Raw genomic sequence first — 17,014 nt, forward strand, 5'->3', positions numbered from 1 at the left:
CCCCCCCCCCCCCCCCCCCCACTGTTCATCATTTTATTAACCCTAGCAACAGGTGTAAAAAGGTCACCAAGGTAGATGCTTCACACTCTCCATTGTATCAAAGAGGAAAGTGAAGCTTGTAGGGGTCAAATGCCTTGTCTTGAGTCCGCCCACAGTAAGGTCAGGATTTGAATATAAGCAGTTTGTAATAACTATGGTGTGTCACCATCCCACCCAGCCCAGCTGGCTTGATGTGGGCCTGTGGATGTGTTTTAACACCAACGTGTTTTTTTTTAAGTCGAGGTTGGAGTTTATGAAGAAGTTGCTCTGTGTGAGTCACTTGTCTTGATGCTTTGACCAAACACCCAGTTTAGGGAGGAAGGGCTTAATTTGGCTCGCAGTTTGGGATTACAGTCCATGGTGGCACAGAAGCCATGTCAGCAGGAGCTGGAGGCAGCTGCTCACACCGCATCTGATGCCAAAAGGGGGGAGTGGGGGAGGAAGGGAAGAGAGGGGGGAGGAGGAGGAGGAGGAGGGGGAGGAGGAGGAGGGGGAGAACTCTGGTGCTTACTTTGGTTTCTCCTTTTCGTTCAGCCTCAGGCTTCATTTAGGTTTTCCTTAATCTTGACACGCCCTCCCTCCCTCCCTCCCTCCCAGCCTGCTCAAAGGCTTGTTCTGTTGTGGTCCCAAACCCTATCAAGCTGATGACTGAAGTTAACCATCGCAGATTTCAGTGTAGATGTGAGCAGGGCATTAAGGACTGGAGGGGGCAGGGATGTGGAAGGATGGCAGTCTGCGCTTTATTGTGTCTGTCAAGTTGTCAAGGGACGGACTTGCTGTTGGTCTTCCTTGGCAGGTGTTTCACTTGGGGTGAACCCACATGATAGAAGCAGAGAACTGACTTCAAGTTGTCCTCTACACACATGTGCCTGCACATGTATGTGTGTGTACACATACTTACACAGACACAATAAATAAATAAATAAATAAATAACAGGCAATCCAAAGTTAAGCTAAAAATAGTTTCCCCAGAGTTCTTGGGAGAAGCTACCTCTGGAAGGCAGGGCCCAGAGCACCCAGCCTGTTTCTACCTGCAGACTGGAGAAGCTGGAGAATGAAGTTAAGACCAGCCAGGATAAATTTGATGAAATCACGGCGAAGTGGGAGGAGGGCAGACGGAAACGGATTCCCCAGGAACTGTGGGAGATGCTCAACAGCCAGCAGGTGCACTGTGCTGAGCTCATAGAAGACAAGAACAAGCTGGCCAACGAGCTGCAGCAGGCAAGGGGCCAGCTTCCATCCAGGCTGAGCGGGAGGGGTGTGGCTTGGTGGTCCTTGGCTTTTCCTACTTTACTTCATCACCTAGCATGGGACATAATTCAAGCCAGGAGTGGAGATAGACACCTGTAATCCCAGCACTTGGGAGGCCGATGCAGAAGGCTAGCAAGCTCACAGATAGGTGGGCTATAGCAATGAGGTGGAGTTGAACAAAAATGGAGAAATCAACTTGACCTTTTTTTTTTTTTTTTTTTTTAATGCTGAATTGAATGCACTGCAGCTCTCTCAGGCAGATGGTTCCCAGGTTTGCTGACTCATCCTGAGAGTCCCCCTTTACTCTGTCATCTGCCTCTCTAAACTCTCAGAAGGGTTTGAGTCTGGCACAGTCCCACTTGTCTGTTTTTGATTTTGTTCCCACTTCAAGTCTACTATCCCCAGGCGATTCCTGTTTTCTTTCAGGCACTTGCTATTTTAGGCTTTGCTTTTAAGTTTTTATTCCATCTGAGTTAATTTTTTATGACATAAGGAGAGAGCACTATTTCATATTTTACGTGTGGACTGTCCAGCTAGTTCAACAATGCTGCTTCTTCTTCTTCTTTTCCTTCTCCTCCTCTTCCTCCTCCTTCCCTTCTTATTTTTTAAAATTTTCAGTTTCTGAGCACAGACTCATAAAGTCCAAGTTGGCCTTGAGCTGTACTTGTAATTGAGAATGGTCTTAAATTTCTAATCCTCCTGCCTCTGCCTCCTAAGTACTGAGATCACAGGTGTGTGTCACTCTACTGGGTTTATGTGGTGCTGCAGATCAAGCCTAGGGCCACCTGCATGTGAAGCAAGCACTTTACCAACTGAGCTGCGACCCTGATTCCGATAACATCGAAAGAACTTTCACCATGGTGTAGATTTGTTGGAGACTATTGGGCTGAGACGAGGCATGCAACTCAGTGGTAGAGTGCTTGCCTAGCTAGCACCCAAGGCTCTACCATGCACGACCTACCTCTATCTCTCAAGTGCTGGGATTTAAAGGTGTACACCACCACACTTGGGTTTTTCTTTTTAACTAAGTCTTGATATATAAGGCCAGGCTGGCCATGAGCTCACCGGGAACCCTACAGAGGCCTCAGACTCACTTAGTAACCAAGGCTGACACTCATTCACAAGCCCCTCATCTCTAGATCCATGCCGTTATGCCTGGCTTAGTACCCACTGTTTATAGCTTCGGACGAGAGGCGGTCTGTTGTGTGTGCTTGGTGGTTCTTGTTTCGGTCTCTGTTTTTGACTGACTCTGCCTGTTCTCTTCTCAAGGAGTTAAAAATAAAGGATGACCAGTATGTGAAGGACTTGAAGAAACAGTCGGAAGACATCACCCTGCTTCTGGAGAGGATGGAGGAGCAAGTGAAGAATGTGATGAAGAACTTCCGCCAGGAGCTGATTCACATCGAGGTGAGGGTTCTCAGGGACACCGGTCCTGACAGTCGAGGTGGGACCCGATGGCTCCATCCTCTGATTTCTGTCTCTGATTTTAGGGTTTGTTTGCTCATTCATTCATTCATTCATTCATTTATTCAACAGTAGCTCAGTGTCTACTGTATGCAGGGCACTGTTCCAGGGGCAGCCGAGATGGCCATGAACAAAATAGAGCCTGCATTCTCGTGGGAGACAACTAGAAGGAAACATGTAAACTCCTAGGTATCAAGTTTGGCTGGTGCTAATAAGTTTTTTGAAAGTGCAGTCAGTTCCCCGTCGCTGGGACAAAACAGCTTAAGGGGAAGGGCCTCGCTGTGGCTCATGGGTTCAGAGTAGTCAGCCCATCATGATGGAGAGAGCACGGGGCTGAGCAGTTCACACTGTGAAGGCAGGAAGCAGAGAGGAGTGTGCCTAGCTGAAAGGTAACAACACAAGGTAACTCCCCCTTATCCCACCAGACCCCCAGTCTGTTCTAGTCAGGCTCCTAATCTAATGTGTACCGCCCACACTCAGGACGGCTCTTTTCCTTAGTTAGTCTCAGGCTGTCCAGGAGGGCTGCCTAAAGCAGCCTCTCTGGAGCCTCTCGGTTCAACCAGGTTGCCAGTGTTAGTGAACCCCAGGGGATAAGTGAGAGGCATTAGCGTTCCAGAACCATAGTCAAATGCAGTGGTTTGTCGCTGGTACATGGCCAGTGATGTGAGGGACAGGATGTGACCGCTAGCAATCAAAGATCAGTGCCTAAATGTGAATGACACGTTCAAGATTAAGATTGGATTCTGGGTCTTCCAAAAATTCCACGAGAGGTAATGGGCCCTCTCCTGACGTGCCCTCGCCTCTGCAACAGGAGGCCTTCCCAATCTGCATGTTGTCTTTGTTTTGTGGAGGCCCAGCCATGGCAATGCTAGTCAAGGTTGAGATATATGCCAAGGCTTGCCCTGCGGCTGTCAGCTAGGACTTTTTTTCTGTCGCTAGTACCAGGTCTCTGATAGGCTAAGCCGGTGGATCTCAACCTGTGGATATCGACCCTTTCACAGGGGTCGCATATCAGATATTTACATCATGGTTCACAACAGGAGCAACACTGCAGCTATGAAGTAGCAAGTAAGTAATTTTATAGTTGGGGGTCACCACAACACGAGGAACTGTGTTAAAAGGTCACAGTGTTAGGAAGCTTGAGAGCCATGGCACTAAGCTAGGGGACTCTGGGAAAGCTTCCTCTCAGAGTTTATGAGAAGTATCCATTTGTTTGCCTCCATGCAACCCTTTCAGCAGCCATTCGGCCACATGAAACTTGGGGAGTTCATGTTTGTTTGAGACTTCACTCCTCTGTGTGACAAGGCACTTGTGTTGTTACCTGAAAGTACTTGGTACTGGTGGGACCCTCTCCCCACAATGGCTGCAGACACGAGGGCTGTTTCTTGTCTTGGTTTAGAAAGCCTTTGAGTCAGAACGACAAGAACTGCTATCCAGCAATAAGAAGAAATGGGAGCGAGCCCTGCAGGCTCACAATGCCAAGGAGGTAAGGGGTGGGTGAGCAGGTGGGTCCATCCAGGGTGACCGGTGGGCCTGTGGGCAGTGATGGAGACCGCTGAGCCTTGAGCCTCAAGTGCCCCAGGAGGACTTGGTGGCTCGCGCTCCTTTCTGAGCTTCATCGTTATCCATGTGGTTGTGAAGGCTGCACGTGACTGAAGGGTGGATAACAATTTTGCAGCTTGCTGAGGTTTCTACCGTTTTGTCACTGCCCCCTCGGTATCCACCAAAGTTATAGTATTTGTGGTTCAAGAAAGTGTTTTGATTTTTCCTTCTTTCTCTGAGAGAGGGTCTCACGTAGCTCAGGATGGCCTCAAAATTTCTATATGTTCAGGATGACCTTGATCCCTTTGACCTTCTACCTGCATCCCCCAGTGCAGAGCATTACGTCCAGTTGATGAAGTACAAGTGCCCAACTCAGGGTTTCCTTTGTGCTACGTGAGCACTCTTCCAGCTACCTCATCAGCTCAGCAAACTTTTAAAAAACATACTTTACTTAATTATTATTATTATTATTGAGATGGTCTCACTGTGTAGTCCTGTGTTGCCTGAAACTCCCAGGAATTGGGTGGTCTTGAACTTGTGAACTTGCTTTTGCCTTTGTTGAGGTTGCAAGTGTGTAAAATCCATTTTTTTTTTTTTTTTTTTTTTTTTTTTTGGTTTTTCGAGACAGGGTTTCTCTGTGTATCCCTGGCTATCCTGGAACTCACTGTGTAGACTAGGCTGGCCTCAAACTCAGAAATCTGCCTGCCTCTGCCTCCCAAGTGCTGGGATTAAAGGCATGCGCCACCACTGCCCAGCTGTACAATCCAATTTTAAGACATATGTAGGAGCTGGAGAGATGGCTCAGCGGTTAAGAGCACTGAATGCTCTTCTAAAGGTCCTGAGTTCAAATCCCAGCAACCACATGGTGGCTCACAACCATCTGTAATGGGGTTCGATGCCCTTTTCATACACATATACATTAAATAAATAAATAAATAAATAAATGAAAGTGAGTTGTAGTACACACCTAAGTAAAAACAGTAAATTTAAAAAAAGACATATTTAAAAGACATATTTGTGTGAATATTGTATTACTTTATTTCATATGTACAAAGAACAAAGAAATGACATAAGATACATTATCATCATCATCATTGTTCTGCAGTGTAAAGGCTAGGTTATAAAGTGTGTTTAATTTATTTTAAGATCTGGGTTGTGTGTGTGTTTTAATGTGTAGATGTGTGAGCAATGTGAATGGCGTAGGATCCCACAAAAACAGAAGAGGGCATTAGATCTCCTGGAGTTACAGTCATGTGGATGCTGGCAACCAAACCTGGGTTAAGCATTACTCTCTCTTAACAGCTGAGCCATCATGCCAGCCCCAGTTTAACTTCTTGACAGAGCGCCTCTCTGTAGTTTCTGCAATAAGAACCTAGCTAAGGCTCCCAGAACTCAACCCTTTGGATGCCATCCCTGTCCAGGTGACTGTCAGGTTGTGCACTGTGGCCTGCTTGTTGGGCTCTCTGGGGGACTGAGTCGGGGCAGGAGGAGGCTCGCTAATCCTGTTGTCTGGCATCCTTAGCTGGAGTACCTCACCAACCGCATGAAGAAGGTGGAGGACTACGAGAAGCAGCTCAACAAGCAGCGGGTCTGGGACTGCGAGGAGTACAACACAATCAAGATCAAGCTAGAGCAGGATGTGCAGGTGAGGGCTGCTCCCCTCCCCAGGGATCAGGTGACAGATGTCTCTGTGTGACTCAACTTAGCTACTACCCCCAGTGTCTCAGAGGCAGCCATTCCCTGCAAAGTATTTATCTACTTTCTTTTATTTATTTTTATTTTTTTGTGGGAAGGGGTAGGGTCTAATGTAGCCTAGGTTGGTCTTGAACTCTTTGTGTAGCCAAGGATGACCCTGAACACCTGAACTTTCTGTTTCTAGCTTCTAAGTGCTGGGAGTTGCAGCTGGTTGTGAGCCACCACAGGAGTGTTAAGAACAGGATACACACAGGCTCTCTGCAGGAAGAGACGGTGCTCTAACCACTGAACCATCTCTCTCCAACCCATTAGTTTAACTCTTTTTAAAAATTACTTATTTGTAAACCTTGAACAGACTTTTGTTTTGTTTTGCTTTCTTTTGTTTTGTTTTGTTTTTTGGAGGGCAGGGTTACTCTTTGTAGCCCTGGCTGTCCTGGAGCTCGCTCTGTAGACCAGGCTGGCCTTGAATTCACAGAAATCCACTTGCTTCTGCTTCCCAAGTGCTGGGACTAAAGGCGTGTGCCACCATGCCTGGCTTAGTTTAACTCATGCTCTACTGACCTATCTATCTATTATCTATCTATCTATCTATCTATCTATCTATCTATCTATCTATTATCTACCTCACTAGTCTATCATCTATTGTTTTGGAGGTTGAATTTAGGGCCTCATGCACATTATGTGAATGCTGTACCACTGAGTTTTATCCCCAGCCTCCCTTTTACTTTTTGAGATAGTCTCAAGTTAGCCCAGGCTGGCTTCGTGGCACACCTGCCTTAGCCCCTGGAGTAGCTGAGGTTGTAGCCCGTGCTCACTTAAAGCTGTAAGTCCAGTTCTCACTGAGAGCTGCTGTCTTTAATACTAGGATGCTAACCACACAACACTGAACATGTGCCAGGACAGTGGCTGGGGAATGGAGTCAAGGATGTGATATTCCAGGGCAAATGCCTATATCCCAGACAATACAGGGTGGAAGAAAAAGGATTAGCAGTTCTAGGTCATCTTTGGCTACATAGGGAGCTTAAGGCCAGCCTAGGCTCCATGAGACCCTTCTCAGAAAACAAGCAAATAAGCAACAATAATCTATGCTTAATATATACCAGTCAAGGATGGCTGTGTTGAGACTAAAACCTGAGCTGACTGACAGTAGGACACTGGTGTTAAAAGTTTGTGAAACATAGAGAGGAAACCAACAATCTGCTGCATAATCATGTCACTGTGCCCTGTAGACGTGGATTGTGGGAGACACAGTCTTCTGTGAGTTGTGTAGGATTCTGGACTACACTGTCAACAACCCCCATATGCCGCTGCCTCTGGGATCCCAGTGGGAACTGTCTTGCATCTGAGATCTGGTGAAGCCCAAAGGGCTGGGGTGGTGTACACTCGGGACACTGGCTGTGCCCAAGGCATCGGTCACTGCCACTGGCATGACAGGCTGCTGATAGATGGTTGTTTGGGGGCTTTGCTTATAGAATCAGCATATTATTAAATTCTTCCAGATTGCAAAAGAAAAACCTGACCCAAGTCCTTCGGCTCCGAGGTTTCTGCACTGTGTTCAGTGAAGTGAGACACTGGAAGTGGTTCACGATGCTAACTGTGGTGCCCAGGGCTGTAGAGACAGCTCTGGGTTAAGAGCGCTTGCTGCTCTGTGGAAAGCTGGGCTTGGTTCCCAGCATCCCACATGGTGGCCACAGTTTCCTGGAACCCAGGCTGTGGCCTTCACCTGTACGTGGTACACATACATACATGCACTCACTCACACATACACATTAAAAAGGTGGTACTGGAAATGTTCCTCTGTGTGTGTGTGTGTGTCTGTATGTGTGCACACACATGTGCCAGTGCATCATGGTGTAGACATAGATACCAGAGGATATGTAGGACCAGAAATGACTTCCAGAAGTTATTTCTCTCTTTCTTTCCATCATCCCTTAAACATATCTTAAAGGATGGCCATATGTACAAGGTCCTGGATTTTTTATTTTATTTTATTTTTTTTAAAGATTTATTTATTTATATGTAAGTACACTGTAGCTGTCTTCAGACACTCCAGAAGAGGGAGTCAGATCTCGTTACGGACGGTTGTGAGTCACCATGTGGTTGCTGGGATTTGAACTCCAGACCTTTGGAAGAGCAGTTGGGTGCTCTTACCCACTGAGCCATCTCACCAGCCCCCCTGGATTTTTTAAAAAGGAAGGTGCCTTAGTTAGGATTTTACTGCTGCGAACAGATACCATGACCAGGGCAACTCTTATAAGGACAACATTTAATTGGGGCTAGCTTACAAGGTTCAGAGGTTCAGTCCATTATCATCAAGGTAGGAGCATGGCAGCATCCAGGCAGGCATGGTGCAGGAGGAGCTGAGAGTTCAATATCTTGTTCGGAAGGCAAACAGGAGAAGACTGGCTTCCAGGCAGCTGGGATGAGGTTCTTAAAGCCCACCCCTACAGTAACACACTTTCTCTAGCAAGGCCACACCTACTCCAACAAGAGCACACCTCCTAATAGTGCCACTCCCTAGGCCACCATATTCAAACCATCACAGAAGGCAAAATATATTTTTAAATGTACGGTGGGAAATATAGTTTTTGATAAGTCTTCCTTTAAGAATGATATTTGCATGTGATAATTTGAATGCAAGGATCACATGCTCATTGTAGTATGGCTATAAATACATGCTGCGGCTTGAGAGGCTTGGAGAGTGCTGACCTGTTGATTGGGTCTCACTGCAGAGTTGTGGGAAGCACAGGGACTGTCTGGACACCACCACTCAGACACTCTGCACTCTCTGTCCCAGAGAGGACCAGAAGAGCCACTGTTGTCACCTCTAGTTCCAAGTGGCTCCAGAGGCCTTCCACTCTGTGTGGTCATGCCTTTCTTCATGTTACCACATCCAACATGGAACTTTTCTCCTGGACTTCTGTGCTGAGCTATCATCTCACTGGTCCTTGGCCAGCCCCTGAGCACATGTGGCTTGGGTTCTGATCCAGACTCCTGGGCTATGCCCCAAAAGGTCGTGTTTGGAATGTGACTGGTGTCCATCAAAGAAAAAAGAATTGTTCTCAGGAAGCACACTGAACCAAACCAGGTCGTCACACCTGCGCTAATCCTTCCCTGAGCATCTTCCACGGGTCCTTTGGGCTCTTGTTCATATTAGAAATCTTAACATCAAATGTTAGATGTGGTCGGAAGAGGAGATATAGGCCCTGGCAGCTCCCTGCCTGTCACACCTGTGTCTTCTCTGAGGCTGTTCTGAAAGGAGTTCAGTGCTGACAGGGCGTGGTGACAGGGGTGGGTGGGGACAGGACTCCCCACCTGTGCAGCACAAACCACACACTGCTCTTGGCAAAGCCAGTTTTCTGAGAACCTTGGACCTAATCATTTCACTTCTAAGAAATAAGATGTGCTGGGTGGTGGTGGTGCATGCCTTTAATCTCAGCACTCAGGAGGCAGAGGCAGAGGGGCAGAAGAAAGGCAGAGAGAGAGGCAGAGGTGCAGAGGTGTGCAGAGAGGGGCAGAGAGGGGTAGAGAGGGGCAGAGAGGGGCAGAAAGGGGCAGAGAGGCAGAGGCAGGTGGAACTCTGTGAGTTCGAGGCCAGCCTGGTCTACAGAGCAAGTTCCAGGACAGCCAGAGGTACACAGAGAAACTTTGTCTTGAAAAAGAAAATTAAAGAAAAGAAGAGAAGAGGAGAGGAGAGGGGAGGGAAAGGGAGGGGAGGGGAGGGGAAGGGGAGGGGAGAGGGGGAGGAGGAGAGGGAGAGGGGAGAGGAGGCGAGGCGAGGCGAGGCAGGGTGTTGGGAGGTTGTTTGGCAAGGGAGTGCTTCCCTAGCAGGCAATAGGCCCATGGTTCAATTTTTGGGGTGTATTTGTAGAGATTATGTTTGGCATGGTGACTCATGCCCATAATTACAGCTCTTGAGAGGCTGAGGCAGGTGAATTCCTATGAGTTTCGGGTCAGCTTGGCCGATGTAGTGAATTTTAGGTTGCATGTTGTGTGTGTAATTTACACTAGCATTATTTTATAGTAGTGAGAATGATCAAACAGCATACACAGCTATAGGGAAGTGGTAAGCATTGTTATATGGTGAACAGCTATTTACTATGTGATAAAAGAATATGTAAGATTATTTTATACTGTTACTAATAACATTTTTTGGGGAAAAGAATTTTATCAATATAGAATTTCCTCATATTACTTAAAGTATTTGTATTTTATTTTCAGTTATGTATGTGTATGTGTATATCTGTGTGTCTGTGTGTATGTCTGTGTCTCTGTGTGTGTGTCTAAGTCTCTGTGTGTCTGTGTGTGTGTTTGCCTGTGTGTATGTATCTGTGTGTATATGTGTGTGTCTGTGTGTGTGTGTGTCTATGTGTGTGTGTCTGTGTATGTGTCTCTGTGTGTGTATGCCTCTGTGTGTATGTCTGTGTGTGTGTATGCGTCTTTGTGTGTGTGTCTGTGTGTGTGTATGCCTCTGTGTGCGTGTGTCCTCTGTGTGTGTGTCTGTGTGGATACATGCATGTGAGTGGTGGCCAGAGGCGTTAGACTGCTGCAGAGCTGGGGTATGCATGTATGGATGTGTGTATTCATGCATGTATGTGTGTACCTATGCATGTAGGCATACATGCGTGTATTGTGCATTTACTTTTAAAATTTACACCAGATTCTTGAGCAACAGCTTCAGCAGATGAAAGCAACTTACCAGCTAAACCAAGAGAAGCTGGAGTACAACTTTCAGGTCCTGAAGAAGAGAGATGAAGAGAGCACAGTGATCAAGTCCCAGCAGAAGAGGAAACTGAACCGGTGAGCAGGAGTGTGGGTGGGGAGTGGGCGGGCCGGTGGTGAGTGGGTGGGTAGACCGGCTTGTTTTCTGGACCTTTTGTGGTGGCCCATGGGTAAATGGTTTTTTCTTCTGAAGGGGGAGAAAAAGTCAGGCCATGGTGAGAGGGGACAAGTGCGAGGGGTCACCTTTGTCCAGTGGGCTTAGCTGCCCCACTCTGCTTTCCTCCTCTCAGCCTGCACGATGTCGTCAACAATCTGAGAACAAAATACACCAAGCAGATACGGCAGTTTCAGGATGACAACCAGTCCCTGACCTCCGACTACAAACGGCTTGTGACGCAATTCAAGGACCTACAGAAAGCCTTGAGGTGTCCTGGCGATCGAGTCTTTAGGACCTGCCTTGGACGGGTGGTGGTGGTTGGGAGGGCGACTTGGCAGGGGCTCAGTAGCAGTGATTTCATTAGATGTGAGCTCAGCAGCTCATTTGGAGCCAGCCCAATGCCTTAGGACCTTCTCGTGTGTCACTCGTCCACCCTATTCCTTGTTGGGACAGCTGCATATTATCCCAGGCAGGGTGTTGGGGGTTTGAGATTCTTCTTAATGTTCTCATCCTATTGGCAACTGGGGGCACTGGGGCTAAGACACTGCTGCTCCAGTCTCCAGCATGTGACAAAGTGACACTCATAAGGGATGACATCAGAGCTAAAGTCATAGGAAGGTCACTCTGCCAGAGAGCCAGCCAGAACAGGGTGTTCGTCAAGGTGATGGGGGGGGGGCACGCATAGCTCACAGGACTGAGAAGGCCGGGGATTGCTGAGGTCAGCTGCTGTGCTCAGTGCCTTCCCTTCCTTCACAGACACTTCATCATCATCGATGAGGAGAAGTTTCGGGAGATTTGGCTGATGAATGAAGCAGAGGCGAAGGAACTGGCACAAAGAGCCTTTGATGTGGACAGGATCATCCATTCCCAGCACCTGGGCTTACCCTGGAACATGCCTGACTTGTGGTTCCTGAATAACGTGGGGCCGATTTCCCTGCAGCAGCAGAAGTCAGTCACACAAATACTGGAAGAACTGCTGTTGCAGACAGGTGACGAGAAACGGAGTCAATAAGGTGTAGCGTGGAGGGTCCCTCTGAGAGTGTAGGTCAATGCGCTCATGTTACATGGGGACAGCAGGGGAGATGCTCAGTACTGAACCAGTGAGAGGGTTCAGCGGGTAAGGGAGCTTGCCGCCAAGCTTGACTGTCTTGAGTTCAAACCTGAGAACCCACATGATAGAAGGAGAGAACTGACCTCTGACCTCCACACACGTGGGCTCCCATGTACAATAAATAAAAACATATTCTTTCCCCCCAGTTATTTTGTTTGTGGTATCTGGTGCCTCATACACGTTAGGCACACTCTGAAGTCACTGTGGTACAGCTAAGCTCTCAGTTCTATTGCCCAGTATCTTACTGTCACAAACACTGGCTTCCTTTCTACATGGACTGTGTGCCCGAGCTCCCTCCGACAGCCCTCTGATGAGCCCTGAGCTCTTTGCAGTTGTGTGTTTACTTTGGGGATTGCGTGTGCGCCTGAATGAATAGACTTGCTCGTTTGTCTTTTCATTTTCTTTGTTGGATAATGGTTGGGACAGATCGCCCCAAGTAGGTTTGTTGGGTTAACGGCCTTTGTTATCTTGTTGGAAGTTACTACACAGAGACGTGGTCATTTCCATATTCTCAGCAGTGTATCCTATCTCCAACTCTCAGAATCTCTCATGTGGCCCACACTGGCCTCTCAAACTCCAAGTAGCCAAGGCTGGCCTTGAACTCCTGACACTCCAAGTTCTAGGATTACAGGCATATGCCAGCCCATTGATATGATCATGTTCTTTGAATAACCGTCCTCACACGGCAGGATTTCTTCAACACTCAGACATGGGTGGCCACAGGGAGGCAGCAACAGGCCCATTAGCTCAGTCTTGAGTAATACATGACTTTTAAAAGTATTTATTTATTTATTTATTTATTTATTTATTTATTTATGTGTGTGTGTGTGTTTGCACGCCAATGCCACAGCACATATCTGGATCAGAGGACAACTCACAGGAATTGGTTCTCTCCATTCACCACGTAGGTCTCAGGGATCTAAGTTAGGCTGTCAGACTTAGCAGCAAGCATCTTTAGTTACTGAGACATCTTACCAGCCATTACAGGAGGATTTGAACTCCCATTTTCTGATTAAAAATTAACAGGGTAAAGCATTTTTAATTTTTTAAATTGTATTTTCTCTTTTTCTGTTTTTTTTTCTTTGTGTATTTTTTCCTTCCTTTAATTACAAAAAATTATGTGTGAGTATGTGCTACACATGTGAGCCTGAGGAGGCCGGAGGGTGGTGTTGGGTCTCCTAGAGCTGGAGATACAGGCGACTGTGGACTGACAGATGTGGGTGCTGAGAACTGAACTCATGTCCTCTGCAAGCGCAGTCAGTGCTCTTAACTTCGGAGCCGTTTTTCTACCCCTTTTAATTTTATTAAAGTTTTCTTGTTGTTGTTTTTATTTGTTTGTTTCTCATTACGGGTGGTTGAGAACCACCATGTGGTTGCTGGGATTTGAACTCATGAAGAGCAGTCAGTGCTCTTAACCGCAGAGCCATCTCACCAGCACCCCCTTTTAATTTTAAAAGAAGTTGTGGTTCAGTTGCTGTTAGTATGCCTCTCAGAGGCAGCCATTTTGTCCTTTTATTTGGCTGCTTCTAAACCCTGTGGGTTTCACAATCTTGTAACCTGCCTGCAAAACCGTCTCCAAAATGCAAATAAATACATTCAAACTCCCGTCTCACTTCACGGCTCATAGTAGGATTCTAAGCATGAGGCCTCCAGGTAGATGAAGTCGGGAACCCATCATCCTGTCTGGATGCCTCCACTCTCTGGGCAGGCTCTGATCCATCCCAAGTCTGGTCCCCACATGGCAGGCTTTGTTCTGCACTCAGAAATAGGTGGCCACTGAGAGGCAGCAGGAGGCCCATTTGCTCAGGAAAAACCACCAACTGCTTCTCAAAGTCCACAAGGACAGGACGTCATCCTCTTAACTCCCTTCTTTCCTTGACCCCCTTGTAGAAGATGAGGCCACAGAGGCAACCATGTCGGAAGATGAGGATTACATGGACCTGCCCAATCAAATTTCAGCAAAAACCACTACAAAGATCCTGATGCTCCTGTGTGATGAGTCGGTAAAGCCTCTGAGGCCCTGTGGCCTGGAGCCAGGCCTGCCCAGAGCGGGGCTGGGGAGTGAGCTTGCACGGCAGTGCTTGCAGAGGCCTGGCCAGCAATGGCTGCTTTCCCAGTGGGCCACTGAGGTGTGTTCTGGAAGAATTTCCAGCTCCTTCTGAGAGCAGTGCTGGTAGACAGTCGTGCCATGCCTGCCACTAATTCATCTGCTGGGCTTGCCACTCATGTGGATGCACCAGCTGTGGCCTTTCTCCAGCTGCATGAGGTCTAGGATGCTTCCACTGTCTCAGCAACTAGAATCGGGCTTAGAGCAAGGTCATGTTGGAGCTGGCCCAGCTGGGGCTGGGTTACTGCAACATCTTGTGGGTGTTCCTGAGACGGCAGCATTCTGAGGTGGTAGGAGGAGCTAAAACACTGGCTCAGCCCCAGTGGTCCTGGACAGTCAAGGCAGTTTTCTTTGTTGCTTCTGAAGTCACTCCTGCTGAAGGTCCTCTTTGTCATATGCAGCCAGACAACATGACCAACTCTCTTTGGAACCCTTCCCGAGTTCCTCAGCTCATTGTGGCACTTGGCTTCTCCTCACCCCACCCCCATCTGTGTCGCACACGTGTGACTCACGTTTCCATCGTCTTCTCTCCCCTCTTCAGTGCTCGCTCCTGGGCTCTGTAACTATTGGGGGGTGGGGGACTATGGCGCAGCAGGCACCGAGGCTCAGTCTGGTTTAAAGTAATGTGAAGATTCAGTTGTTTTCCCAGTGGCCTGTGGGTGAGGTAGAGGGTAGTCTAAATCCAAAATGGGATCTAACTCGGTCATTGGTCTTGCTTCCTGACCCTGGCTCACTGTTAGAGACTGTACTCTGGCATTGTTCCTGGAGAGTCACATTATGGATGGTTGCAAACCCCATGCCGTGTTCCTGAAACCTGGCTCTGACTGGGGGCACCATCTTTCTTTCCTCCTCAGGGTTTCCTCATAGAGAGCAAACTACTGAGTCTGCTCCACCCCCTGGAGAAGAGTGAATGCTATCTGCTGAGGTTGGACGCAATCTTCTCCGTGAGTCCCACTGGGCGGAAAGGATATGGGGTCAGGGGACAGGTCCTGTTTTCTCAACATTACCTCAAGACTGCACCAGTCTCCCAGGGGCTCAATAGCACTGCCTGCCTTCCACTTCAGATTGGCTTTGGTGTCATGCTCTGTGTGGAGTCCTCCCGACTCTGGGCTTTGGTTGAGTTCTGATGGTTCCAGTTCACTTCAGCGTCCTGGACTCTATTCGGCATCCGGCATCCAGGGGTGCTGAGGGGAGCACCCAAATCTCTGGTTCAGAGGAGCTGAGAGTCTATGATGGCCCGAGTTCATGGCCTGCTTGACAAGGCGTCTGAGAGGCCATCTTGTTTTCTTCTCAGGCCCTGGCAATCGAAGACGAGGATGACTTATACAAGCTGGTAAACTTCTTCCTTCGATACCGAGCCCACCGTCTATCCTCTGCCCAGGTGAGATGGGCAGCTGGGGAGAGCATTTCCTTTCATTCCATTTCTGTACAAGTTTTGCTTTCCTGTGGGGCTCTGCCCTCTTTTCCCTCTGCCTCTGTCTATGACACAGGCCTGAGTTCTGATGTGGCTGGCATCTCCCTCCACCATAGCTTCTTCTCTTGTAGCTGTTTGGGCAGTATGCTGGAGTGCAGCACGGACCCTGGACCTGGGGGCAGTTGATGGTGTCTATGCCAGGAGTGGCTAATACCATCGGCTTATAGTTATTATTTTTTTCTATTTGCAAAGGGAAGAATGGCTGGAGAGGGATGGGATGTTGTTCTCTATTGAGGTTCAAGGGTTCAGTTTTCCTGGGCTTTCCTCAAAACCAGGCTTTAACCACCATGAGACATGAGTGCACTGCATTCTGTGCATTCTCCTTCATCACACTTTCCTATGAAGCAGGACTCATTTGTAACACCATGAATATTATGTTGTAAATGATTTCAGAATGAGATGCAAAGGGAAACTTTGTGGGGAGTCACATCCAAGGTTTTAAGTTTTTAATTTAAAAGTCAAAACTAAAAATGGTTTTAATATTGTTAGCACCAGGGTGAGTTTCCTGACAGCCTTCATAACTGGGGAAGGGGGAGTAGACGGAGAGAGAGGGAGAGAGGGAAAAAGAGAACAAGAGCTGGGGTGTGACTTATTTGGAAGGTACATACTTAGCATGTAGGAGGTCCTGGGTTTGATTCACAGCACTACATAAACTGTGTGGTAATGTAGGCCTAGGATCACAGCACATGGGAGGAAGTGGCAGGAAGATCTTAAAGCAGACATATCTGAGGGAGAGTATTTTCAATTAATATCAATTTAGGGATTAGTTTCCTTAATATATAAAGAGCCCACATAAGCCAATAAGAAAACAAGACCATAGTGCAAAGGAAAGAGTGGGGCAGTCTTCAAACTCACAGTCTTCCTCCCTCACCATCCTAAGTCAGGGGATTACAAGTGTGCACCACCATACTTGGACCAGGACAGGCAACCTTCTCCCCTCTCTCCTCCGAGACAGGGTTTCTCTGTGCAGCTCTGGCTGTCTTGAAACTCTGTCTGTAGTCCAGGATGGCCTCCAACCCAGGCATCTGCCTGCCACTGCTTCCCAAGTGTGGGGTTAAAGGCATGCTAGTAAAGCAACGTTTAACATGTGGTCAGCCTTCCCTGTCGAGAGGGGAGTACAAGTGAGGCCTGCATAGCAGCCTCTGCCTGTGAGGTTGGCAGTAGAGTTCAGTGTCTGCTAACATAACTGATGCACTGTGCACAGGCACACTCATAACCTGGTGGGAGTCTGATGGCTGTCCCTTCAGTGAGGACAGTTTGACAGCATCAGTCACTTTACAATTCTCCTAGGATTTTGTTCTATAGATAGAACACTGTTGACTTCCATCCTTTCTCTTCCTCCCTACTCTCTCTCTCTCTCTCCCTCCTTTCCTTTCCTTTCCTTTCCTTTCCTTTCCTTTCCTTTCCTTTCCTTTCCTTTCCTTTCCTTTCCTTTCCTTTCCTTTCCTTTCC

General features: G+C 47.8%; 1 protein-coding gene across 1 annotated transcript in view; it reads left to right on the plus strand.

The window, feature by feature from the left end:
* The window catches only part of Drc1 (dynein regulatory complex subunit 1), a 36,469-nt gene that overhangs the window by 14,497 nt on the left and 4,958 nt on the right, over nt 1-17,014 (plus strand). The window contains exons 4-13 of the mRNA XM_021163874.1: nt 1,077-1,260; nt 2,560-2,697; nt 4,154-4,240; nt 5,819-5,941; nt 10,652-10,791; nt 11,004-11,138; nt 11,627-11,859; nt 13,872-13,984; nt 14,943-15,032; nt 15,383-15,469. Coding sequence (XP_021019533.1) covers nt 1,077-1,260; nt 2,560-2,697; nt 4,154-4,240; nt 5,819-5,941; nt 10,652-10,791; nt 11,004-11,138; nt 11,627-11,859; nt 13,872-13,984; nt 14,943-15,032; nt 15,383-15,469 — 1,330 coding nt within the window. The remainder of the gene's footprint in view (nt 1-1,076; nt 1,261-2,559; nt 2,698-4,153; nt 4,241-5,818; nt 5,942-10,651; nt 10,792-11,003; nt 11,139-11,626; nt 11,860-13,871; nt 13,985-14,942; nt 15,033-15,382; nt 15,470-17,014) is intronic.

This window comes from Mus caroli, chromosome 5 (assembly GCF_900094665.2).
Source record: "Mus caroli chromosome 5, CAROLI_EIJ_v1.1, whole genome shotgun sequence".
Taxonomy (NCBI): domain Eukaryota; kingdom Metazoa; phylum Chordata; class Mammalia; order Rodentia; family Muridae; genus Mus; species Mus caroli.